Here is a 26149-nt window from a genome sequence, read left to right as displayed (position 1 = left end):
ATCCTACATTTCCTGAAGTAAAAGTTCCTGTCTTTTTATAAAGGTGTCTGTGACATGTCTTTGACAGCTTTGTATTTAGACGCCTCTTTAGGTTCTGGTTTTATAATAAATACATACTTTGATTTTCATATTGCTTTGAGGTGTGGGGCAGATGTCAGGACGCTGTTAGTGCACATTTGGACTAAATCCAAGCAGTAGATGAAAAGTTAAACGAGATTTCATGGAACATTAATAAAGGGGTCAAATCAAAACGATGGGCGGTTTTGTTTTACCTTCAATATCTGATAAACTAAAGCGACTTTGAGGATTTGTGCCTGTACTGACTGTGCCCATCTGTAAAGTCAAATTTCTCCCACTGCTTTGTTTTCTGAATGTGTGTATTTTTAGATGCAGGATTATTCTGACACCACGTTTCATTCATGTGCTGCTGTAGCAGGACTTTCTCCACCTGTAAGCTGTGCACAAGCCTTTATATTCAAAGATGAATCTTCTTTAAAGTGTTGTAAAATTTTATAAAACCAAACCAGCTTTGAAACTTTTTTTTTTAATTAAATGCTGTTCTTTAGCAGGAAGCTTCATGTGCCTTTTCTGGATTCTAAGGGTGGAATTAAATCTTGCAAGTAATGCAGATGTCCTGATGATGATGCAGTGCAGTCTGCAGGACACATCTAATGAACACAATACTCATTAAATAATTAAAACACTCAGTTTGTGCATTAAAGAGTCAGGATACAGTAACTTCATTTTGACATGTTTTATTATTAAAATTATTATTAATAAATAGCAAATACAATAAATAACTAAATAAGACATGTAGACAACAGACAGTGTCAGTTTCAGCTCGGTGGCCTACAGGAGTGACAGTTTGCAATGACATTATTCAACATGTAAAACATCCAGTTGGCCCTCAGGTCTGTAAGTGCAGTTAGAGTTGGTGTGGAGATATCACACAGTTCAAGTGTTTAGAGTTCAAGTTTCAGTTTTTAGAAGTGTTCACAGTTCTTTCTCCTTCTCTGTCTTTCAAGTGTCCCATTCCAGACTGTGTCCTCCTCTCAGGCTTGCAGGGGGACTGCTGGCGGGGAGGAGACGGCGTTTGGAGCTCTCTGCCCGGCTGCGCCGCGCGGGGCGCACCGCTGTTCTCCGGCAGCTGCTCAGGATCATCTCCAGCTCGGTTCAGTTTGGACCCCAGACTCTGGCGGTCTTCAGGTAAACGCGTGCCTGGAGCTTCAGTTGTCGCTGCCCAGTCTGTGGTACACCAGCAGGGCCACCACGTAGCTTTTCCCTGCGCTCTGCTCGAAGCCGCTGCTCTCTGTCTCCTGGCCGGACTCGGGGCAGGTGTTGGGGATGATCTGCTCACTGAAGGAGCCGTCGTCCTCACAGCTGCTCGGTGTGGAGGTCAGGAGCTCGGAGCCGGAGCTGAGCTGCAGCGCCTGCTCCTCCGCGGACTGGAAGGGGAAACCCTGGTAGTCGCTGACCGAGCTGTCTGCGCTGGCCAGCGGCGTCTCTGCGCAGGGCTCCTCGGTGTAGATCTGCCACAGCACCACCAGACACAGGATGATCAGCCAGCGCTTGGCCTGGTTCTTCTCTGGTGGTGGAAGGTGCATGCGGACTTTAGCAGGATACATCACCCGGGTGCAGCGCTTCTTCGGCCGCAGTGGCACGTAGGAGCTGACGGCGGTGGCCTGAGCCGGTATCCGCTCGAAGGTGAAGACCTCGGGCTCCGTGCTGCGGGTCGCCATCCTGGAGAAGGCGAAGCTCTCCCGCTGGACCGTCATGGTCACACTGTTTGATCGTGAGTACATGTTCTCTGTGTTCTGTGTGGTTTTCTCTTCAAGCTTTTCTGTTAGTCTCTCAGCGAGTCTCAGAAATGTGTCGGCACACAGCGCAGCTCTTCTTTATATATTCTAAGTTAGGTTGTGTTTTTTTAGAAACGCCCATATCAGGCAGCAGGCCACTCCCTGCTCTGTCAGCTCACCTTATTGCTCAAGTGGGAAAAGAACCGAAATAAACGCATACTTGTAGTTTGTGGTTTGTGGCTCCGGATCTGGAGAATCCGGTTGCGGCGGAGCTGAATCATCATCAGGGCTCGATGCAGTAATTACACTCAGCTATGTCACACATCAAAGAAAAAAGCCTGATGGTGTTAAAGTGTGGAAATCAATTATTATTAATATAATGCACACAATGAAATTTTCAGGTCATTATGAAATATTATAAATATGTTTTATGGAAGTATTCAGATCATTTATTTAAATAAAGGTACGGACACCACTGTGACAGAGCATTAACAGCCCAGTGTGCTTAAATAGGTCAAATACAAGTCAGTATGTTGCATTTAAAATTTTCCCTCTTCTATCTGATGATGAATATTCCTGCTGTATTAATGTGTCGGTGTCATTTTCCTGCTGCAGATGTTTCAGGCTGAGCTCATTTAAACTCCTTCATATCCTGTTGGATGGTTTAATCTACAGAAATGCATCATATTCTCCTGAGACTCGTACTTTTGTTTGGTGTTCATTTTTAATTTCTCCTGGCTGTTTGGGATCAGTAGGACCTGATAAGTGCAAAAAATGAACTACTGTGAGTTATACTTCAGTCCCAATGTCCTCAAACAAATACTGTGTAATTAACAGCTTGTTACTGTTGCAAAAATGATCATAAATGTTGTTGCCATATCAAACTACAAACATTATTAATCATAAATAAACAAGTTTTTATCATTAAATCTGATCAGGTTTTGGACCTTGTCCACTCTTGTGTCAGGACCGGCTGCAGACTGAGTCAGCAGAGATGGCTGCCAGCTTGTTTTTACACAGATCAGTGTATCGTGGTCTTACTGCCACCAGATGGTACAGAAAGTGTCCACGATCGAGGACAACAGGTCAAAGTTAGGAAGAATGAAGTATAAGGTGCGGTGAACCCAAAATGTGACGTCCTTATATGAGGTCACAGGGTGTCAGGAGGTTATGTTTGTAGCGTGGGTGTCCTGTGACGACCAGAGTCAGATTAACAGCCTGTTTCCAGCTTTGTGACTTCTCCAGCTGATCCAAGAGGGACAAACGAGGCAATTCAAAATGAAAGGACATCTGAAGCTGTTTGACACAAGGATTAACTGATTTGACAATTTTTATTTAAACGTGGTGGTGATTTGAGATCCTATTCATCATAATCCCACACAGTATTTCCTCGTGTCACCATTGAGGCCTCCGACATCATTAACAATGAGAGCCTGTAATTCCCAACAGGCACAGACTCGCCAGCAAACAGTGATTTACCAAAATAAGCTTCTACCAGATAACTCTATAACGACTTCTCAAGAGCTGACCTCACTGTGGGTATTGTCTGTGCCAAGTACGGCCCACAGCTGGCCCAGAATCCACCACCAAGATGGATTAAACAGAATTCACCACAGTCCTTATCCTGTTAAGTCCTCCACCCGCTGATCATAAAAAAAGCCCTTAAAAGCATAAATGAATCATAAAAAGTCATAAAATCACAGAATTATAAAACAATCAAGTAAGACACAACATTATGAAAGAGCTGCAGCAACATGAAGTGTAAAATCAAAGAGTTTCAAACCTGTGTCAGAGAGCTGGCCTCCCTGTGTGGTCCATAGCTTTGGCCATAATTGAACTTAAAGGGACAGTTTGGATTTTTTGAAGTGCTGCTGTACGGGGTGCTTTTCCACCGTCAGTGTGTTGCATACAGTAGATGTCTTTATGCCCCCAGTTTGGACACGCAGGCTGAAGTCTGACACAGAAACTAAGCAATGTGCTGCTGTGGAGGGGTCAGCAACAAAATATATTTTTGCCACCTAAAAAAATCAAAATCAGTTTACGTGTACACTATATTGAGAATATTTTTTAACACTTTACATTTCTGTCAGACAGCCTGTTTGGGTGGAGAGGCCATTAACGATCTCAATTCCCCATCTACATGTATGTTCCCGTCAAAGCCACCAGACTCCATTGATAAAAACAGTAATTTTGGCTCAGTGATCACAGGAGCTGCTGGTCGACTGCTGCTTCGATCAGTTAGTTAGTTTCTGTTACTGTGTGACTTTGGTGAATCCAAACTAACCCTTTCATATGCCGAAGTCACACAAAAAGACAAACACACTAACTGATGGAGGCAGCAGTTGACCAGCAGCTCCTGTGTTCAGCAACGCTAAATCACTGTTTTACTCAATGGAGTCTGGCTTTGAAGAGAAAAATGGAAAGGCTTCACTGTCTGACATGAAGGCAAAGCTGCCAAAATATTCTAAATGTAGTGAACACTTGAATTGATGTCGATTTTTTTACATGGCTAAAATACATTTGTTGCTGACCCGTCCACAGCAGTTAGCTTTCATATTGGACTCCAGCCTGCTTCTCCAAATGACATCAACTGTATGTAATATACTGTCTTTAAATAAATGCTCAGTACAACTCCACTTTAAATATCCCAAACTATCCCTTTAAGAAGTAGGAGAATCTTCTGATACGTGGTTTCCACTGTCATCTGAAAAGGAGCAGTAAAACCCTTTGGTTTTACGTTGTTGCACACATGGTTGGACCAGTATCACCTTCACATGATATTCACATGGTACTGAGAGGTGTCGGTCACTCAGCTGTCAGGTCACAGTTGACTGTAAACACCATCAACAGAACAACAGTCACGTGAGAGGAACTCTGCTGGAAACTTCCCTCAAATGATCCTCAGTGTTTTTACTGGATACACCGAGTTCACATGTAAAACATGAAGTGAAACCTGCACAGGAAGAATGAATGAATGAATGAGTCAGTCAGTGAATGAATGAATGGCCATCAGCTGGATGTCCGGTGTGTCATATAGATGACAACAAAAATTAGAGATAAACTGTAAAGATACATGCTGACCAGTGTAATGTGGGAATTTTATGATGACACTTCCTTCCCATAGCTGGACTCACACACACACACACACACACACACACACACACACAGAGAGGGAGAGAGAGAGAGAGATTTCATGTCAGCAAATCAAAAACTGGTTTGATTAGATATTAATGCAAAATAAAATCATTAATTGTTGCCTTTTCAGCATTTATAAAAAGCCCTCAGTCTTGTCAAATCACTTCATCACGAGTAATTTGTGGATTTGGAGAGTGCTGCAGCAAAACCACTTCATCTATTCTTAATTAACCAGAATGACTTCACTGAGCGCTGACCCTGACACACTGAGATAAACCTCACTGAATCAGTCATGGTGGAGGCGAAGACGAAGAGAATAAAGGTAGAAATCACTTGTCTCAAGATGTGAAAATGTGACCAATTGCACAAAACACCTTAAGTTTTCTGCTGAAGTATGACACTGAACCTTAGCTGAGGGACTTACTTACTGTAAGTGTGTTGCACAAAATCCCTGAAAAAGTTTCCTTAGTTAAGGACAAATGTTAAGGCATTTACCGCATTAAAGAAGGTTTTACAGCTGTAAAATTCTGCAGTTTCCATGGAGCCGGTTTGTTTGCTCATTACACTGGTTGTTGTCTGGCACAGTCGGCCTGTAGATGGTGAAAAAAGTGCAGAAAAGAAGACAAGAAAATCAAGATTATTCTTCTTGAGGAATACAATAAAAGACAGCACAAACTAAGAAGTAAATTTGATCCGCAGCACACAGAAAATAATTAATGTAGGAGGAGACTGCAACAATGGGCTGGAGGAGCACAGCTGCTGAGAGCAGAGGGATCCAACTTAAGATGGTTGCACAAATCATTAACTGACTGCTGGTCAGATTTAAAGTGTCAGATCAGTTGTTCGTGGTGACGTGTATTCGTTGGCTTGTCCTGGTTACAGAACACTCCTCCTCTTGTACGTTCATTTTCTTTACTTAAAACCATAAACGCAGCCATGCTGTGGTTAACATAGACTTAGCAGTACCTTGTGTTTTTTTCCTTACTCTGGTTGCTAAGGTCTTTTGTACAACTGTTTAACTACATTTAAGGGAATCATTAGGTATAGGACCAAGATAAGGAGAAAACCTAAAATACTTACCAGTAGTGAACAATTTAAGAAGAGGACTTTGGGGTGTTTTGTGCAGCCAATTTTAAGGAAAATCTTAAGTTATGATTAGTGTGAGTGTGGCCCCCCCAGAGCAGCTATGAACACTTTTGCTTTCAGACATGATCAGACTTTTCAAGCTTGACTCACAGTTAGCGTTCCAGCCACACATGGTTTACCAAACAGGTCTACATGGCACAGACCCAGGCGCCCAAAGTGTCAGTGGCCCCCTGGCCTTCACTTGCAAAAAGTCTCAGAATGACGGCAAAACACCACAAAGAGAGCTGCAAAGATACGCAGAAGCAGGCAAAACAACCACGAAGTGACACAGAATGGCCAAAAAGACATAAAATGACCCTGACGAGACCCAAAAGACTAAAAAAACATGCTATAAAAACCAACAAGGAGATCGAAAATGACCTTAACGTAGTGGACAATTTAAGATGAAGACTTGAGGATGTTTTGTGCAACCAATTTTATTTTAAGGAAAATGTTAAGGTGTTTTGTGCAACTGGCCACTGGAGACAAAAGTCTTTTGTTTTTCTACATTAAATCTAAATTTGATGAAAGTTTAATGTGGAAAAAAAGACATTTCCAGTTTGTGATCACTGTAACACAAAACTAAAATCAGAAATCTGAAAATTTAGAACAAATGAATAAAGTTTTTTTGTGCGTATAAGACAATGTAGAAAAGGCCAGAAACAGTGTGCTGTGTTCACATTTAATTTTCTTTTCTTTTTTTTTTTAAAAGGTTGAGAACAATACAGATCTTCAGAACTTCAATATCTACAACCCAAAACAATGACTTTAAAACACTGGAGAGATCAGAATAAATCCCAGTCAAATATGCATATTTTCTTATTTTCCAGGATTTTGAGACAAACTTAAACACAGCAGACCATGAAATTTGAATTTGAATTAAATATAATCTTTATTGAACTCCTGATCCTAGAAAGCTTCATCCGTTTGATGACAAATTGATTTGATTCTAAAAATATCTTCTTGCCTGAAAATGTACTTCGAGCGGAGTTTTGGTGATTTTCCAACGTGATTTTTGTCACCCTGCGCCATGTGGTCACTGTCATGGTGACATCACAGGAAGATGTTGTGAAAGTCCAAATTCAAAGAAGGAAGCTTTATTTTCATCAACAGTACAAACTGTGTGTGTGTGTGTGTGTGTGTGTGTGTGTGTGTGTGAGTGAGTGAGTGAGTAGCTGCTCATACTGCTGCTATTCAGGATATATTTTTTGGATTTGATGTCTTCATAAAAATGATTTTTAAATGAATTTTACAGCAATTTTGTTGTTCAGAAAGATTTTCTCTTTCGGTTTTTCTTAAAATTTCTTCTCACTTGTGAGTTTATTTCTTTAAAAAATATTCTGATGAGCAGGAAATGATACAAATATGAACATATATGTCAGTAACAGGAGCCATTTAAGACGCTGCTTCTTCCAGTGAACCAACAACATCGTTAGACAATAATATTTGGTGAATTTAGGTTGTGATGTTGGGTGAAGTCAGTTTGACGTAGAAGGACAGAAGATGTTGATATTTTGATTGTTTTGGGTTGTTAAGTAACCAAAATCCAACGTCTTCCAAACGTTTCCAACATCACCTTAACGTAGAATCACAACAACAACAGATTTTCATTCCAGCCCAAATTTGCGATGTAAGGGTCCAATGTATTTCTGACGTCATATTGGAGCCCGGTATCACTCTGAAGTCATTGAAATCAGGCGCTTGGGCAGTGACTTGCGGCGTCAGACACCAACAAAAAAAGATGCCCTTTAACGTCGTCATGATACGCAGCCAGTTGCTGTTATAGTTTAACAGTGCCCGACGGCATCGGGGGGAAACTCAGAGGGACAAGGACGAAAGTTAAGGCAGCAAATGTCCCAGTGGGGCGAGCAGGAGGGGAGGTGGATGGGTCCAACAAACACTGCCTTTCACTCAAGAGAGAGAGTGGCGGTTGTGTCCCTTAAGATTCGTCATATGTGGACGTGGGAAGTCCATGACCATGCACGTCAATATATGACATTAGAATGTGTTGCACATTGATGTCTGATGGCAGCTGGGCTCTTTTAACCTAGATGTCCAGAGGGACACAGGAGACGCTTCCATCTCAGTATCCAGAGCATGTGCACCCCCACACCACCTCATTAAAAACCTGACAGCAGCAGAGCACTTCTGTTTGACCACATTAGAGACAGGTTCACTATGAATCGATGAAGAGGAGGCACAAATGGGCGCATAAAAGTTCACAACAGTGACGCAACTTTTTCTTTCTGAGGAAAACAGAACTACTCTTTCCTTTCTGTAAACATATGTAAATGATAAAAGTCATTAGATTCCCTGGAATCTGCAGACTCTGTATGGGCCTGTTGAGTTTCACCTCTCCACATCGCTGCCAGGTCAAGTTGTGACATATCTGATCCCATCATGCCCTGCGATGAAAAGAGCTCCCTTTGATTCTATAAGGCACCTTTTCTCAGAACAATTCAGTTACATCAGATGATCCCAGTGAAAACAGCCTTACGTAGGTATCTCATGTAACGCTCAGGTCCTCTTCTTTTATCATTTCTGAGACCATTCAAGGTCCAAGTTTGTCATCCTCTCATATACCATGTTCAGTATACAGGGGAGTGGATTCACTGTGTGCATAGCTGATGCATTCAAGTAAAACCCTAATTAATCAAAAATGTTTGCATTGATCCTAAATACAAATGTTGGCCTCTTCAGGGGAGCTGTGTCCAACGTTTGTTTTACATTCACTTCACACAGCGACCAGCCAGATGTGTGGAGTTGTGAAAATAATCTTTCTTCACTCAGCCACATCTGTCACTTTTTCTGAGAACACCATGACTACCTTTGAGGAGAGAGTGTGCGCCCATATCCCCTCTCGTCGGAGTCACTGTGTCTCATTTTTCCGGGCAAGTGTGGCCCCCAGAGCAGCTATGAACACTTTTGCCTTCAGACGTGGTCGGAGGTTTTAGGCTTGAGTCACAGTCACGTTCCAGCCACACACGGTTTACTGAACAGGTCTACGTGGCACAGACCCAGGCGCCCAAAGTGTCAGTGGCCCCCTGGCCTTCACTTGCAAAATGTCATTCATATACACATGTACCGGCCAGGAAGAGACTCTGAATGACCACAGAAACACCACACAGATATGCAACAGGAACTACAGTTTAGTTTATTAAGGATCCCCATTAGCTCGTACCGTAGTAACCAACTAGTCTTCCTGGGGTCCTCATAAAAAATACAAAACAATCAGTCATATCATATCATCAACAAAAGACCACATTCATTTTACATTTAGATTTTATTATAATCAATTATAATATACCTAATGATAAAACTTCATTAAAACATGCAACATTTAATAATTTTCATAGATCTAACAATTCATTTTCTCTGAAAACACTGAACACCCTACATACAACCAAGTCAACATTTACAATTTTAAATGAGATTTAATTTTCTTTTTGAATACCTGTTTACTTTCTGTACAACAGAGATGATGAGGCAGATTATTGCAGAGAGTTATTGCTCTATAAATAAAAGGTCGTGATAAAGCATTTGTTCTTGGGCGAGGCGCGAGGCAGTACCAGCTGACCATTGCTGGACCCTCTAGTGCTGTGATCGTGCACAGTATTTCGAAAATCAATTTGTTCAAATAAAAAATCAGGTGTTCTACTGATCAAGACTGATTCAAACAATCCAGCTATGTTTACTGCTAACCTGTTTTCTACCATCAGCCCTGAGAGGGAATCATGCATGCGACTAATGTTTGATCTGGATGAGCAGCCAACCGTGCAGCCTTATTTTGGGCAATCTGCAGCTTTCTGAGCTCACCTTTAGTGGCAGATGCCCAGACCACAGAACAACAGTCAAGGTGACATAATACTGAACTTTGCACAACCTGACACAAGAGCGGGCGAGCGACAAAAGAGGCACATTTCCTGGAGATACCTACAGCTCTTCCCATCTTTAAGATAATGTGGTTAATATGATGACTAAAGGAAAGCCCGGAGTCCAACATTACACCAAGACATTTGACACTCTCCACTTGTTCAACAGACAAATTATATCTTTAAATCCAGCTTTGGGCTACAAGATAATTTATGTTTTGAATGTAATAAAATGCTTTTTGTTTTGGGAATATTAAGAACTAACTTATTACAAAGAACCCAATCGTGCACTACTTGCAGTTCCATATTAAGGACATCATTAAGTTCCTTGCATGAAGGGGCAGCATCATACAAGGCTGAATCATCAGCATAAAAAACATTTTTGCACTTTTAGTACCCCAAGCAAGATCATTGATAAATACAGTGAACAGTAATGGTCCAAGGCAACTGCCCTGAGGCACACCACACACTAGATCCCTGTTGTTCAATATGCCACCATTCAAATACACCTGTTGTGATCTAGAAGACAGATAATTATGGATCCACTTTAGCGCCAGTGGTCCAAAACCAAAACATTGTAGTTTCTTTACCAAGAAAGAATGGTCGAGTCAATCAAAGGCAGCAGTGAAATCTAACAACACAGCCCCCACCATCAGAGAATAACAGAGATACAAAGAAGCAGGCAAAACAACCACAGTGACACAAAAAAGACCAGTGTCAATTGTTCCTATGTAGGAGAGGTGGTGGGGCCCTTTGCATATCGGCCAGGGGCCCCATAATCTGCCCATGGTTCCAGTTCATCCCAAAGGTGTTGGATGGGGTTGAGGTCAGGGCTCAGACCAGTCGAGTTCCTCCAGACCAAACTGGGGAAACCATTTCTTCATGGATCTGCTTTGTGCACGAGAACATTGTCGTGCCAGCACGGCACCATTCAGTGGCGTAAGGTAGTTACAATGGGCCCCAGTGCACGCTATTATGATGGGCCTCAAGACACGCTAGTTACTTGTTATGTGCCTAAACTAGCTCCAGTATCATCTTATTGTAACGTGATCAAATAGAGACTTGACACTGGATAACACCAACATACATGTCACCCAGAAATCATCATTACATGTGTGTAAAAGACAAAAATACCAAAGAAAACCAGAAATTATTTGTTTAATTAAACAGTTTCTTTTACCTTAATCATAGTTTATGTAGAGTACACATATATGTTATATTTTACATGTGACTGCTACTGGCTATTTTACAATAAGAAAGACAGATAACCAATCATCTCAGATGTCAATCAAACATTTGGTTTCTGAATTATACTGTTTACCTTTCCTTTTACAACAGTTATTATTAAAGGAAAGAAGAACATCAATAGTTCTGAATGTTGTTTACATCACAGATAATGACGTCATCAGGAAGTATATGTCACTAAAGCCATGACATATTGTGGGAACGTCTGTTTGTCACTGTGACCGAGGTATGACTCTGAGATGAGTGAGTTTAAAGTTCATTACAGTTTGGTAATGTCTGGTCTAAGGTATCATCGTATGCTGAAGCATTAAGGTTTTGTTTAGACCGTTCTATGAACTGTAAACATTAATGTGACATGTGTCCCTGTAGCAGGTTTGTCCTGACAGGAGCCCTATAGACAAACATGTCGCGATGATCTGTCTGATATGTCACAGCTGCTAACAGCTCGTCAGCTGGTCCCTGTTTCCACCCACTGACTCAGTACAGTGTGGTACTGCAGTGGTTTCATTCTGCTACGTGACCTGACACAATGCTCAGCTGTTAAATGTCAGGTGGGTTTTTCATAAGAACTCAGGAAGAAAATCAAATGAGGTGATGAAATGAATCACCAGCTGGTTCTCTGTATTACTGCTGGTATTTCCTCTTTGATTAAATCTTCAGTCATGCTCTGTTTAGCCTGCAGGTTCATGCAGCATGCAGGGCTGATGTTAGAGGACACCTTGGCAGGATTGACCAAAGACTGGCTCCAACTCTTGATTTTATTCATTTCAACTATGAAAAAAAACATTCAAAGTCACCATTTGCAGATCTTTTCTATCATTGTATCATCTTCAAAATTATGCATTTTGTTTTAAAGAAACAACTCTGTCTCACCCTGAAGTCATCGAAAACCAGTGCTTGGTCGGTGACTTTTGGCGTCAGACACCCTCAAAAAAAAGCCGTCCTTTCACTTTGGCTAATATGCAGCCAGTTGCTGCTATTGTTTAACAGCGCCCAGCGACATCAGGGGGAAACTTGGTGGGACAACAACGAAAGTTAAAGGGATAGTGCACCCAAAAATGAAAATTCAGCCATTATCTACTCACCCATATGCCGAGGGAGGCTCAGGTGAAGTTTTAGAGTCTTAGAGTTTTAGAGGAGTTGTGTTGCTACCCCCTCTCCTCTAGGATCTCCGCAAGTGTTGTGAGGACTCTAAAACTTCACCTGAGCCTCCCTCGGCATATGGGTGAGTAGATAATGGCTGAATTTTCATTTTTGGGTGCACTATCCCTTTAAGGCAGTGGAAGTTTGAGTAGAGTGGGTGGGGGGAGTCGAAGAGTCCAGCAACCACCGACTTGCACCTGGGAGGTCAGTGCTTCACGTCGGATTGTAAAACCAAACCCTGTTCTTTTTTCCTAAACCCAGATGTGTTTGTTGTTGAAGGAAAAAATGTCAATTCACAGTGTTGTACCAACGTAGTGCTTTTATTTTGAAAGAGACTGTATGCAAACTGTACATTTCCTGTGAAAACAGAAGTGTATTTTGAAAACAGTCAATGCATGTAACAGGCTGAAGTTGACACGGCGTCCCAGAACGTCAACAACCAACACACCCAGGGTACCTTGGACGTCATATGTGGACGTGGACAGTCCATGACCAAATGTCGACATGTGACGAGGTCACAGTGAGGATGTGTTAGAATTTCACTTGACTTCAAAAATAGGGGAATTTACATTTTTTTCCTTCAACAACAAACACACATGGTTACGCTTAGCCACCATTTCTTAGGAAGAGTTTGGCTTCGCAATCGTACAGGAAGCAAACACCGGCCTCCTGAGTAAAAGTTGGTGGACGTTTGTGCTCTTACATAATAACAGAGATCAGCAGTTTATCATGCCGATGTGAAAGCATGGCTTTTTTTGTTGGAAGTCACCGACCAGTGCCGGCATTCACGACTTTGAAGTGAGACTGGGACGGCAAGTTCATTCATACAGCAGTGTTTAGTCTATATTTCAGTCACTCAGGCTTTACATAAATAAACACATCAGATGTAAAGGACTTAAGAAGCTCAGAAGGGTATGAAAGTAACATCTTTAAATGACCTCAGAGGAGGCGAACAGAAAAGTGTGAACACATGAACAGGTAGTTTGTTTCAGATGCAGATACCTGTAGATATTGAGGCCTTCATGTTTCTGATTGAGGCTGCAAATTCTCTCTCAGGGAGGGACTGTTTGTGGGATGGCGTGGTCCATGCCGCAGTGTCTCTGTCATGGTTTTATTTGTTTCGATCCCTGCAAAGACTTCTGAAGTGAAACCTGCTGCGCTCACATCCTGCATGTCTGAAATACCTGGAACATATTTCTGTTCCTTTTGTTTCACTGTGAGCTTCAGCAGAAAGAATCAGAAGCATTTGAAGCTGCTGCAGGAGGATGCAATTAATATGACATCAAAGGCGCGCGCACACACACACACACACACACACACACACACACACACCCTGCAGTGGGAACCCTCACTGAGTGTCTGGGTGGCCAGAGATGAGCGTGGCTGGAAGATGTGTCACAAACACTCTAACATTTTTCTCTCAGCAGTATGTGAGATTCCTGAGATTACATATTAATCTACACACTAATACACTCACACTCACACCCACACACACACACACACACACACACACACAGAGTCTACTGTACCACTATTACCAAATATGGCAAGCAGTGAGACGAGCCACTGTTACCAGCGACAAACACGACTGAAATGTGAGATGATCACTCGCTAAAAATATGTTGGCGCTGTACATTTGTACATACAGCGAACCATGGATACATTTGTACATTATTATGTAGCAGATATGTTGGTTAATGTGTTTGGATTTAGGCAATAAATCCACTTGTTATGGTTTGGAAAAGATCATGTTTTGCAGGAAACACAGAAATGTTTTTTTGTGGGACTATCGCCGCTGGAAATGCAGCAAAGTCTCGGTAAAAAACAATCGCTTCTCGTGACCCTATCCCAGCAGAAAAGACAGCAATGTCTCAATAATTAACAGTCATTTTTTGTTGCACTATCCTTGCTGGAAATGTAGTGATGCCTCAGTAAAAAACAAACACTTTTTTGGTGCTGTCCCAGTAAGAAACACAGTGATGTCTCATTAACAAACAGCTGCTTTTTGTGGCACTATCACCGCTGGAAATGCAGCAATATTTGAGTAAAAAACAGTTGCTTCTTGATGCACTATCCCAGCAGGAAACAGTGTTTTCTCAGGTACAAAATGACCACTTTTTGTGGCAGTATCCCAGCAGGAAATGCAGCGATGTCTCAGTAAAAAACAATCACTCTTCATGGCACTATCTTGGCAGAAATACAGCGACAGGTTGCTGAAAAAATGTTGATATGACACATATGAAACATACAAATGTAACATATTTGTGGTTTGCAGGAACGTATGGTGCCAACACTTTCTTCTGGGGACTGGGCTGGAAATGACACAGAAATGACTTGTGTCCAACACACTGCCCCAGATAACCAGTGCTCTGTGATGGGAGGTTTCACTAGAATGGTGAGGTGTGGAAACAATGGCTTAGAAAGTGTTTCATGAAGACAAATCAGGAATACTTCAGAAAAGTCAGTCATAGAGACTCCTGAGCATTTCACAATATCCCTGGAAACTGGAGCCAGAGCGCTCAAGGAACATGTCTTTGTCACATCACCTTTAAATAATGAGTCAAAGTCCAATGAAATGGATCTTACATCAACTTTAAATTTTAGGCAGCTGGACTCATCACGCCTAAAAAACGCGTGGCGTGATTAATACTTGTGTTGCATCATCGGCTCAGTGAAGAGTTAGATCCATCTTAAACCACATATATGACCTCATGTTATATATTTATATAAAGTCCAGTTTCTTGTGTGTTTGTTGGACTCAATGACTTCACTCATGGTTCTTTGATTATATGTGAATTGTGATGTAATGTAAAAGGATCATGTGTGCATGAGGTATTACCATTCGTGTAATCATCCCACTGTTGTGTTGAATTTCAGTGTAAAGCTCTGATGATGGAAAAGACTGAAATGCGTCATAGTTGAATGAAGCTGTCAGTCAAAGCTTCTCTGTGAGTTCTTCATGTCTTTGAGTATTTGTGAACTCGTTTAGCAAATTAAATGCTCTGTTTTCCTCATTCAAATGCTTCCATCCTTTCTTCCTTGTGACCAATGCAATAATGCCAAATTCTACAAAGTTATTACCCGCTTGTTTTGTTCTCTTTTCAAAAAACAATATTTAAGTGTATTGTTGGCCTTGCCCCAGATATACTATAACACAAACAGAATCTTTACTGCACAAAGTCAACAACAACAAACACAAAGACACAAACACTAAATGAGCTCTGGACACACATGTACATACTTAAACTCAAATGGTCACACACTCTTTTACTTGTGTGTCAATGCACACACAGTCATGTGCAATACATACAGTGTACAAAGTGGACACAGTCTGTTCTGTTGTGTTTATCCTGAATCTGACGTCTCAGTTTGTTCGTTTAGTTGGTTTAACCAAGATTTTAAAGTACTGTCCCCGTCAAAGAAGCGTATAAACACTCTCGTTCCAAGGTGGCCGCCTTGTCACGACTCCTCAGCGTCTCATACCAACTTGTTCTCTTTACAAAGTTGTCAAATATCGCCGCTTTGTCAGTGGCATCAGACATCAACACCCAATGCCACCTTTTGTGGCAGTATGATACACCACTGGATGGTGTCAGTTTGAAACACTGCTGGTCAAAAGGCAATGTAAGGAGCTGGAAAGTCCCCAGGGTGGGTGGGGACTTTCACCCAGGAGCTGGGTGTTTGCTTCCTGTATGGATGTAGAGCCAAACCATGATGTTTTTTTCTAAACATGTAATTTTGTTGACGTCCCAGCGTTGGTGCAACGTCCCGGAACGCCAACAGCAGATGCAGGAGGACGTAACATGTAGACGTGAATGCCGACTGACAAAGCGGTGATATGTGACGACTTGGGATGAGAACATGTCGTACATGCTGATCCACAGGGCATCCTTTAGCGTCTGCATGTGACGTGCCCTGGTCGTAACATGTTGTGACACGTGGTTAATGTTGGGTGTAGGCAAAAAAGCTACGAGGTTAGATTCGGAAAAGAGATCAAGTGCATTTGCTATGTGGTCACAATTAGACGTAACATAATGTATTTATTTGATGGCAGTGCATATGGTTATGTAACGTTTTTTTTAAATAGATTTGACTTTTGGTTTGTCACAGGATGAACAGCCGTCTCATGGTCATGGAACAATATCAACCCTTACATGGACTTCCTCACTCTTTATACCCCGTCACTTGCAGTCAGCATCGGAGTTAGTACTCATATAAACACTAAAGGGTGTCTTCAACCGCAGTGGGGCGTGACGAAGCGCCAGTATTTCATGACCTGGGAATGAGAACGGGCTGGAAAGGTCACAGACGACTTCAAACAATGCCAGGAATATGTCGTACTGAGCAGTGTGCAGTGTTGGTGATTTGGCCATCATGTTTTTTCAGTGCTGATGTTTCTGTTGTAAATTATCTGATGTTTGATCGACGATGCAGCGTTTTGTACCCACAATCCTAATCACCATGCCGCTCTGTGTTCAGTGATGAGCCGATGTTACCCTCCAGTCTGATGTCCCAGCGATATAGAAGACACACATCTACATGTTTCCTGAAGCTCTCTGCTGCTACAGAAACACGAACACACATAAATAATCATAAATAATGTTTATCTTTTTCTAAACTGTTTCCAATTCTCTTAACAGTTCTGCTTCTCCTTCAGTCATTAATTATTCCCTCGTGAAATACACTAGATGAATTATTTATCCAGCATCCAGTAATTATGTGTAAATTATTAAACCAAAAGACGACATCACTCAGCTCCAGACTTTTACTTCTTACAGAAAGGTGGCAGACAGCTGCCTTCGTTTTTTTTCTCCTGTTGATCTGATTCAAGTGAATGCGGAAGTTTTGTTTTATTAGTCTACAACATGTACACACAGGTCTAAAAGCAGTGAGAATCTGAGCGTTGTGAAATATTACACACAGACATTAATCAGTGAAACCAGCTGTGTCAGCAAAGGTATGATTCTCAGGCATCAGACAGTTATGCAAACTGCGTCCTAAAACTATGAATTTATTTATTTATTTTGCATGAATGTGTCCTGTGTGCACACTTTTGTTTTCTGGCATTCTTATTAATGTGCTGTTTAGAGACTGCAGATGAAAATTAGCTGTTGTCGAGAACTGAAGAAAGTCTGGGTGAAATCCAGCCGTGGATATTACAGAGTTATGAAACTGTTTGCCTCCAGCTCAGCATCTCTGGTCTGAAAACTGTTTTCCACTCTGACAGTAAGCTGCAGCGAGACTCCTGTCATAATAAAGCATACGTCTGTAAAAGCTGCTGCGTGTTATTTTAACCCCACTAATCTTCCCTTTGTGCATGTGTTTCCTACAGACAGAGCAGTGACCTCACTCCTCTGTCTGCTGGTATTCAAAACTTCCACACAGTTCACGCTCTGATGCAACTCTGTCCGCTTTTTTCCATTTTTACTGTAAAGGATGAAAAGACTTCCAGCAGAGTGAGTTTGTGCTGAGTCATGTTTATAACGCTGACCACATGGTTTGTTGAATGTGTGTTCACTTTTTCTTTTTACTGTAACTGTTTCTGCTGCTTCAGACTGCCGAGGTGTATGGGACGGTTTCAGCCAGAAAACACACACTGGTCGCTTTCACTGCTCGCACGGCTCTCAGGTCGTTATGACGACCATGTGATGTGGGTCACTGTTGTGTGGTAATTCTGATCAAAGACACTGCTGATTGGCCGTGTCTGCTCATCACTGGATCGCTGCCATGTGAACAGGCCTACGTGCAGAACGAGGCAGCGTCCAGCAGGAGACGACCGGCTGCAGAGGGAGGATGGGGGGGTTACACGACCACACAGCTCCCTTTATACTGCAGATCTGCTCACACTGACGCCACTCCCCAAAACAAGGTCACATGTTTATTTATTGACAGTTTGTTGCTGCAAACTTGCATCTAAACAGGAGGTACACAACTCAAAGTCTACAGCACAATAAGGAGAAAGAACTTCACCTGTATCTCATCAGCACAGCATATCATACTAAGTTAGTAAGTTGAGTTTCTCAGAGTCGGACTAAATGTATACAGTCAATCAGACCCAAACTGGCCGAGTTGCTCTGAGCATGCTCCACAGTTTCAGGAAGTCTTGGTAGTCCAATAGTATTAAATGTGTAAGAGAAGAAGAAGCCGGCAACAATATGGAGAAATCTACATCCAGAGCCGTGACTTTTTGGACGGACCAAATGTACAGAGCTGTAAAGTTGTCCACCATGGTAGCAGTTAGCTGCTAGCTAACCGTAGCTAACTTGTTTGTCCATTGTTTGGTCTGTGACGTAATAGGTCAACAGGAAAAAGGTCCAGTACTAACAAGCTGAAAGGGGGCATATCTCCACCTATCGTAGAGGAGTCGCACATACTTGGCTCAATAAATGGATTCCCCTCCCGTGCTTGTATACTGGGACAAGGACAGTAGGCCAGTTAAATGGCCTAGTCGAGCTCTAAGCTTCACTGTGCATGGAAACATACTGACTGTCACATGTATCACCTGCTGGGAGGTCCTCGGCAGAGGCCTCCATTCGCCCCTGTTTTCTGCTGGAAGTTTGGACGATATCGGCGGTTACATTATTTTTAAATAAATGTGAAACCTTAGAGCACCTTACAGCATCGGCCTCAAGTGGGTTTTTTTTTTGTTGGGTTCATTGGTTGGGGCGAAGGTGACAATGGCCGGTACCACTGCACCTACCTTACAGCGTAGGTAGGCTACTGACAATTTGCGGATTGTGTAATACCAAAATCAAATGGTCTGTTCCAACATCGAGTCTTCATCAGGGCTTTCTTTTTTCACTACAGTCTTTTTTTCCAGCATTGCTTGTGGCGGCCTTGCAGCCCACATGGTGGACCAGCTCATCTGGCATTTGCTACAGTTTTCCCATGGACAGTCTGAGCCTGGGTCAGAGGGTGCACAGATAATAAAACCCTCTGAGGAAAACATTTGCACAAATATGATTTGTCTCTCATTGTTTAATTAAAGCAGGATTGTAAGAAATTTAATAAGTGAACAATCTAAAGGTTTCCATGTGGAGATTCTTCTTTTGAAACAATCCCAACTACTAGCTTTTCTTGAACTGTCAGCCATCTTCATCAGCAGATGGATCTGTCGACGTGCCAACTCAGTGGGTCAGACTTGTCATACTCACCCCGGTTTCCAGAAGAAATATTGTTGCCATGTATATTTCTGTAAACTACAGATACGTTATTATGTAGCAGATATGTTGAAACTTTGCATGTTACACAACACTGTGGTGAACATGTGGTTATGTTTATGTTTTGCACAAAACCCACCTGGTTATGTTTGGGAAAAGATCATGTTTGGTCCTAAAATACGACTCTTAGTGGAGCAATCCTGACTGGAAACACAGTGATGGCTCAGTATAAAAGAAATCACATTTCATGGCACTGAGAAACAGCTACAGGTCACAAAAACACACTCATGTTTGGTGGTAGAAAGGCCGCTGGAAACACGGTAATGATTCGCTAAAAACAACCATTTCTGTTGTTTGATGGTGTCAACAGTGATCTTCACCTCGTGTCTTGTTTCGATGTCAGCTTATATTCTACATCACTTTGGAAATGTTCATATGATACGTACGAAAACTACAAATGTAACGTTTCTCTGGTCTGCAGAAATTTACCATGCCAACATTTTCTTCTGGCGACTGGGCCGTCATGCAGATTTCTGTTGCACCATGCAGTATGTTTGAAGCTTCAGGAAAGGATGACTTTACAACAACCTTGATGACTGCTTCAGGCTGCAGGAATATCAGTAACTCTGCCTATATATAAAGTAAGTCCACACCGTGCTTTGATGCTGATCTGATGTATATTAAGGATAAATTGTTTCCCCTCTTTTTAATCAGCCTTACATTGGGACTTTTACTGGAACTATAGAAAGAAGCCGTGCAAACATCACATTAAGGTTCAAGGTTGCTGGAAAAAACATGTCAGCCAGAGCGTGCACTTTGAGTCTGAAGCACACTGGCTCTTTGTTTCAGTGAAGCTCTCATCAAACTTTTGTTAAAGCTTCAGTATTTTCCATGATGTATTTAAAACACACACAGCCTCTGTTCATGAATGTGTTAAATCTGGAAAGCACATAGTTCTGGTCTCTCTCCTCCCCTTTGGCTGCCAAGGAGAAAGTTTTCTCAGATGTTTCGTCATTTTCCCTCTCGATCTGATTGGACCAGCAGGTCTGAGACGGGGGAGGGGCCGCGGGGGACCCTCCTGACCAATCCCAGCTGTGTCTGGTTTGAGCAGGGCTGGACTGGTTCATAGAGAGCAGCTGAACCGTCCAGAAACGTGTTGCTTTTCACAACTAACCTTGACCTCTATAATCTAAACAGACTACTTCCTGCCTCTGAGTAACTCCTGACCGCCGCTCGACGTCAGCAGCAGCAACAGGCCTGATCTCCACGGCCCACCTCAGATAGGAAAACACACACAGGAGATTTGAAGTCATGTTGCTGTGTCATTGGTTGACTTTCTCTCTCTTACTGTAAACCACTGAACTCAAACTCACAGCTGGAAAATCCCAGAGGCGTCTTGTTGAGTTTGAGGAAGTTTGAGCATTTGATCATCTGCTCTGACAAAAAGATTCCTATCATGAAAATGAAAACACTTCCAGATGCTGATGTAGATGCTCCCTTCATACACACATGACTCAGGACATGACGGTGTCAGAGAGAAACTTTAGTATTGAGATAATTTTATAACCCACGTTCATACGTTGTTCTGTTGTAAACCTCTTTACAGACAAACCACTCATTTCCTCAGGGAAAAATGCAACACCATTCTGTGACAGATCGAATCTAAACCACAACAGTCCACCAATGGAAATCTGCTCTGTCAAAAGGTGGTGCTGGCCAGTTTTAGAAAATTAACAAAATAAAAGATGTAATTAAAAGAAATGATGCTTTTCTTTCTGAAGCAATGGAAGTTTTCTCTCCAAGAACTTTGTGAGCCTTAAACAAGGGCACAAGACCTTACAAGCTCAGCATTAGTCAGGTTTGTGTGATTATATGAATATTTGTGTGTATGTGTGTGTACGTTCTTGTCCTCCTATCATTGTGGGGACCACGCACTACACCTTCAAAGTGAGGACGTATTTGTCGAGCCTTTTCAATCCTTTGAACTGTGCAATAGAAATAGTCCACCAGTGGCTACATTGGTCATTTTGCTTATTGTGATGTCAATTTTTGGAGTATCTAAAATATTTACAACCTAAGCTAGAAGGTCATGTAAGGCAATAAATCACACTAAATGATAAAAGTATCGAAATTGTGTGATAAAAGAAAAGAAAAAATACAAAATTTAGACATTTCCTCATCAGATTTTACAAACTAAAAATACAGACTATATTCTTAAATGCAAAAACATTAAAATATTTCACTACTGGTATATACATTATTTAGTCTTTGAGATATGTTCATTTTTATAAGCAGAGTGCAAGGCATTATGATAGATTCATCCTTCATCCTTCTGGTGGCAACATGCATTTTCATGTGGTTTTGACCACATGTAAGGTAGTGCGATGACGTCATTATAAGCATACATTGTTAAGACATGGAAGATAGAAGCTTTAGCTTTCTGCTTCAAAGACAATGAATGTTGTATCTATTTTGTTTTTTATTTTACACTGATATATATACAAGATTATGCAAACAAAGATCTCCTGCATATCTCATGCCCCGTATGTCGTAGAGACATGAAACTTTGCACAGAGATGCCTCTCCTCATGAGGAACACATTTGCCTCAAGAACCCATAACTTCCGCTTATATAGATTTTCCGCCATTTTGAATTTTTTGAAAAACACTTCAAATGGATCTCTTCCTAGGAAGTTTGAGCGATCTGCATGAAACTGGGTGAACATAATCTAGGGACCAATATCTAAAGTTCCCTCTTGGCAAAAGTTGGAAAACTTACTAAAACTGAGCTTCTATAAGGCAATGAATATTGTGGAGGGCGTGGCTCATCACATAAAGGTGTATAACATCTCAAGGGTTTCACCCATCACCACGCAACTTTGTAGGCATATGACCACACATAATCTGAGGGGACCCCTCCATTATTGACCCCATCAAACAAAATGGGGGCGCTAGAGAGCTCATTTCTTATCTAGGCCTAACCGCCATATGGATTTTTACTAAACTTGGTAGATATGTAGAACAGGACGCCTCAAGGTGACTGGAGAAATTTAACTCTAATTGGCAACTGGGTGGCGCTATAACAACAGAAAAATGCTTCAAAATGGCTAAAATGTGACCGATCGCTGTGGCTCCCCCTGTGGACCAATGTTGGTGTTGTTTTCTAATGTTTGGTATGACTAAGTCATGGTATGGTATGCTGTACATAATCACAGAAACTGTCAGTGTGTCATTCTGTCAGTCAGTCATTCTGTCTGTCCCACGTTTTTCTACTCACTGACGTGGTCAATCTATGTGAAACTGCACATAGGCATTGAGGACTGGCATAGGTAGAAGGTGACAAAGCTACCAGTGGCTATGGACTAGTATACAGAATCATGCAAACAACAATCTTCAGTGGCCATTACGGGGAAATACCATGTAATTATGGCAAAATACCACATTTACACGGCACATATGGTCAGGTAACATAAGGGTATGACATGATGACAGGGGAGACAGAAGCCTTAGCTCTCTGCTGCAAAAAGAATGAATGCTGTAGCTATAATGGTTTTTATATTAGATCAATTCAAAGAAGATCATGCAAACAATGATCTGTTGGATGTCCATTTTTAAAGGATTAACAATACACCACTCTTGGCTGTAAAGAGCCTCACTAAAAACAAACATGTAACAAGTGCAGTGAAGCTTTAGTTCAACCCTGACAAAATAACAAACATGAGCTAAGTTTTTTTGCGTCACCTTGTTTTTTTGTTTTTTTTATTATTTTTATTTAACCTTTATTTAACCAGGTTTGTCCCATTGAGATCAAAGATCTTTTTTACAAGAGAGACCCAGCCAAGACTGGCAGCACATATAGTTTCAACACATTGTCACATTAAACATAGACATAAAAGATACAAATAAAAAACAATTGAATTTACACAATCAGGTTGAGATCAAATAAAACATTTGCACTCATAAAGCCTGGATACAATAGGATTTATCATGGACTTAAATACATTCAGGGATACCAGGCTTTGGAGTTTGAGCTCTGACTGCAAATTGTTCCATGAAGTTGGAGCAGAAAACCTAAAAGCCTTCTTCCCCAATTCTGTTCTGACCTTAGGAACAGTAAAATGTAAAAAGTCCTGAGAACGGAGACTGTGGGCTCTATTATTCAGGATTAAAAGACATGATAAAATGATCAAATTAATTATCAAAATTATTAAACAATTTCCCCCCGGGGATTAATAAAGTATTCTGATAAATAAAATGGAATCATCTCAAGAATAGCCTTGTAAATCAAGACATACCAATGGCCGAGCCGGCGCGCATATAAAGATGGCCAATTTACTTTAGTGTATAAGACACAATGATGAGTTAGAGCACCACAGTTTGTGAGAAACCTCAGAGCTCCATGATACACACTATCCAGCACGTGGAGGCAGTGAGCACCATAATCAATAATCGGAAGAAAGGTCAACTCCACCAGTTTCAGTTTCACCCCTAAAGAAAAGCAAGACTTATTCAGCTTCTTAGCAGTATACAGAATATGTGCCTTAAAGTGGTCATCAATCAAGAACCCCAGATATTTAAAAGTAGATACAAGTTCAATTTGTTGACCATTACTGGTGACAATGACAGACCAATTTGACCTTGCTGATTTTGAGTTAGTGAAAAACATAAGTTTTGTTTTATCAGCATTTGGAACAAGTTGCAGCTGGCAGAGCTGTTCTTGCACTCTATTAAACACATTCTGCAGATATGCAAACGCTTCTGTAGGTGTGGGAACAAAGAAATATATGACTGTGTCATACATGTTGAAATTAAGATGACTAAAGCTGACAGTAAAAACTTTCTCTTAACACTTGATCCAATTCTCCACGTCACATAAAGCGTGTTTGTGCACCTGCTTTTACTTTCCACATCATATCCAGTACATGCTGGGTCTTTTCTTGTGAATCGCTTTGTTAAGGATTATGCAATTTAAGCGCTGAGTAAGAAAGGTGGAGTCCACCATTAAGCATGGAAACTAATATTTACAGCAGTAATTACAAAAGAATACACAGAATTGTTGTAAAAAGAAAGTAAACAGGGGTTTATAAAGTTAAAATTTTAAAGAATATCAGTTTAAAGGAGTTTTTTGAGCTGTAAACTGATGTGATTGTACTGCGATAAAACACATAAATGCTGGTCTAGATTTTATAAAGATTAGCATTTAACGTTTTGGACTTGGCTCAACACACCATCTACTGTTAAAAAATCATCCCTGTACCTAGCAAGGCCAATGCTGACAAAGTGTCGACTTATCTGTGCCATGAAATCTAAAAGTGTTAAAGCCCTCAACAAGCTCAACAAGCTTAATCAATAATAACTATTGTTAGGGGAATTTTCAAACCATGATTTTTTTTAAGACTTCCCCAGGGTCTAAAAACAAAACTGTTTATGGGATAGGCCGGGGGGTTCGGGGAAAGACACATACATGCACAATCCAGGAAACAAAACAGAAAGAAGATAAACTCTTGTGAGGTATGTAGACAGGGTGGAAATAATGTGCACGTGTGCACTGACAGTCTGAGGATGCAGTGGAAGGATTTATGAAGTAGAAATGTTGACAGTCAATGATGCTTCAGGGTGAAAGAGGCCCTCAACTACAAACATCCCCAAAAAACAAATCAACTGATCTCATCTGACAAGAAAACCTGTTTATAAAGAGCACTTTTGTTTCCTGTGTTAACCACATAGTGCTGGTGGGAAAATGAGATTCACATTGAGAAAGGTTCCATAAACTGGATCCAAACCATGCTTCAAGCCAACGATTGTTAAATCAGAAATATAACCCAATCAGCTCATAGAAGATCTACCTTGTTTGGCTCAGGTGAATGGAGGAAACCCCAGAGGTGATCTAATTACCCTAAAGTCTTCAAAGAGCTCTTCTGTTCACCTGTTTACTTCCTGAACAGCAGCACAGGAATGTTTCCCTCCTCCAGGTGCAGGTTTTAATGTTGACCTTTTACAAACAGTGTCAGCTGTCAGTGACCTACTGCTGGAATTTTCAATGGAAAGCAGGTAGAAGTTTCCACGTGGTGACGTGCAACAAAGACAGGATTTAGCTGCTGGGTTAGCTTCAGTCAGGTTAAAAATAACCTGCACAGGTTCAACTTTCTGTAGGTTAAAAAGGAAAAAAGTGACACACACAGTTCAGCTGAGGCAGGTGAATGAAGGATAACATACAGGTTACAGGTGTACAGATACACAGATGATGTGAGGTTTAAGATTTGACAGAAAGTCTCTGTAATCGAGGGTCATCTGAACAGCAGCAAGATAAATTCACCATGGAGTTGATACACTTCAGGTGGTGGTGGATGACTCTGAGGTCGATGGCTGATGAAGATGATAAATCTGTGAAGACTCATCGGCAGGTGGAGGGTGCACACAACTAAAAACTACAGGTAGAAAGAAAACCATGTTAAAACAAGAGACAGTAAGATGATAGGCTAACAGAGAAGGTGTGTCGCTGTGCTATTGGTTAACCATGATCAGCTGACTGAACAGCTGATGTCTCAGCTGGCAGCCCCTGGCAGTGACAGCAAGAATTTATGAGTGATCGCGTGTGCAAGGAGTGGAGAAATTACCGACATGAGTGTGCACCACTGTAGTCTTCCTGACTGAACTGATGCTAGAGCTTCATT

At 41.4% G+C, this 26149-nt stretch overlaps 1 protein-coding gene across 1 annotated transcript; it reads right to left on the bottom strand.

The window, feature by feature from the left end:
- Positions 1-739: 739 nt before the first annotated feature.
- On the bottom strand, positions 740-1892 carry ier3 (immediate early response 3). Its single transcript, XM_033619149.2, has one exon. The coding sequence runs from the start codon at positions 1800-1802 to the stop codon at positions 1227-1229; it is 576 nt and encodes a 191-aa protein (XP_033475040.1). The 5' UTR covers positions 1803-1892; the 3' UTR covers positions 740-1226.
- Positions 1893-26149: the final 24257 nt, after the last annotated feature.

Source organism: Epinephelus lanceolatus, chromosome 9 (genome assembly GCF_041903045.1).
Source record: "Epinephelus lanceolatus isolate andai-2023 chromosome 9, ASM4190304v1, whole genome shotgun sequence".
NCBI lineage: Eukaryota > Metazoa > Chordata > Actinopteri > Perciformes > Serranidae > Epinephelus > Epinephelus lanceolatus.
This window is presented reverse-complemented; position numbering and strand designations above follow the sequence as displayed.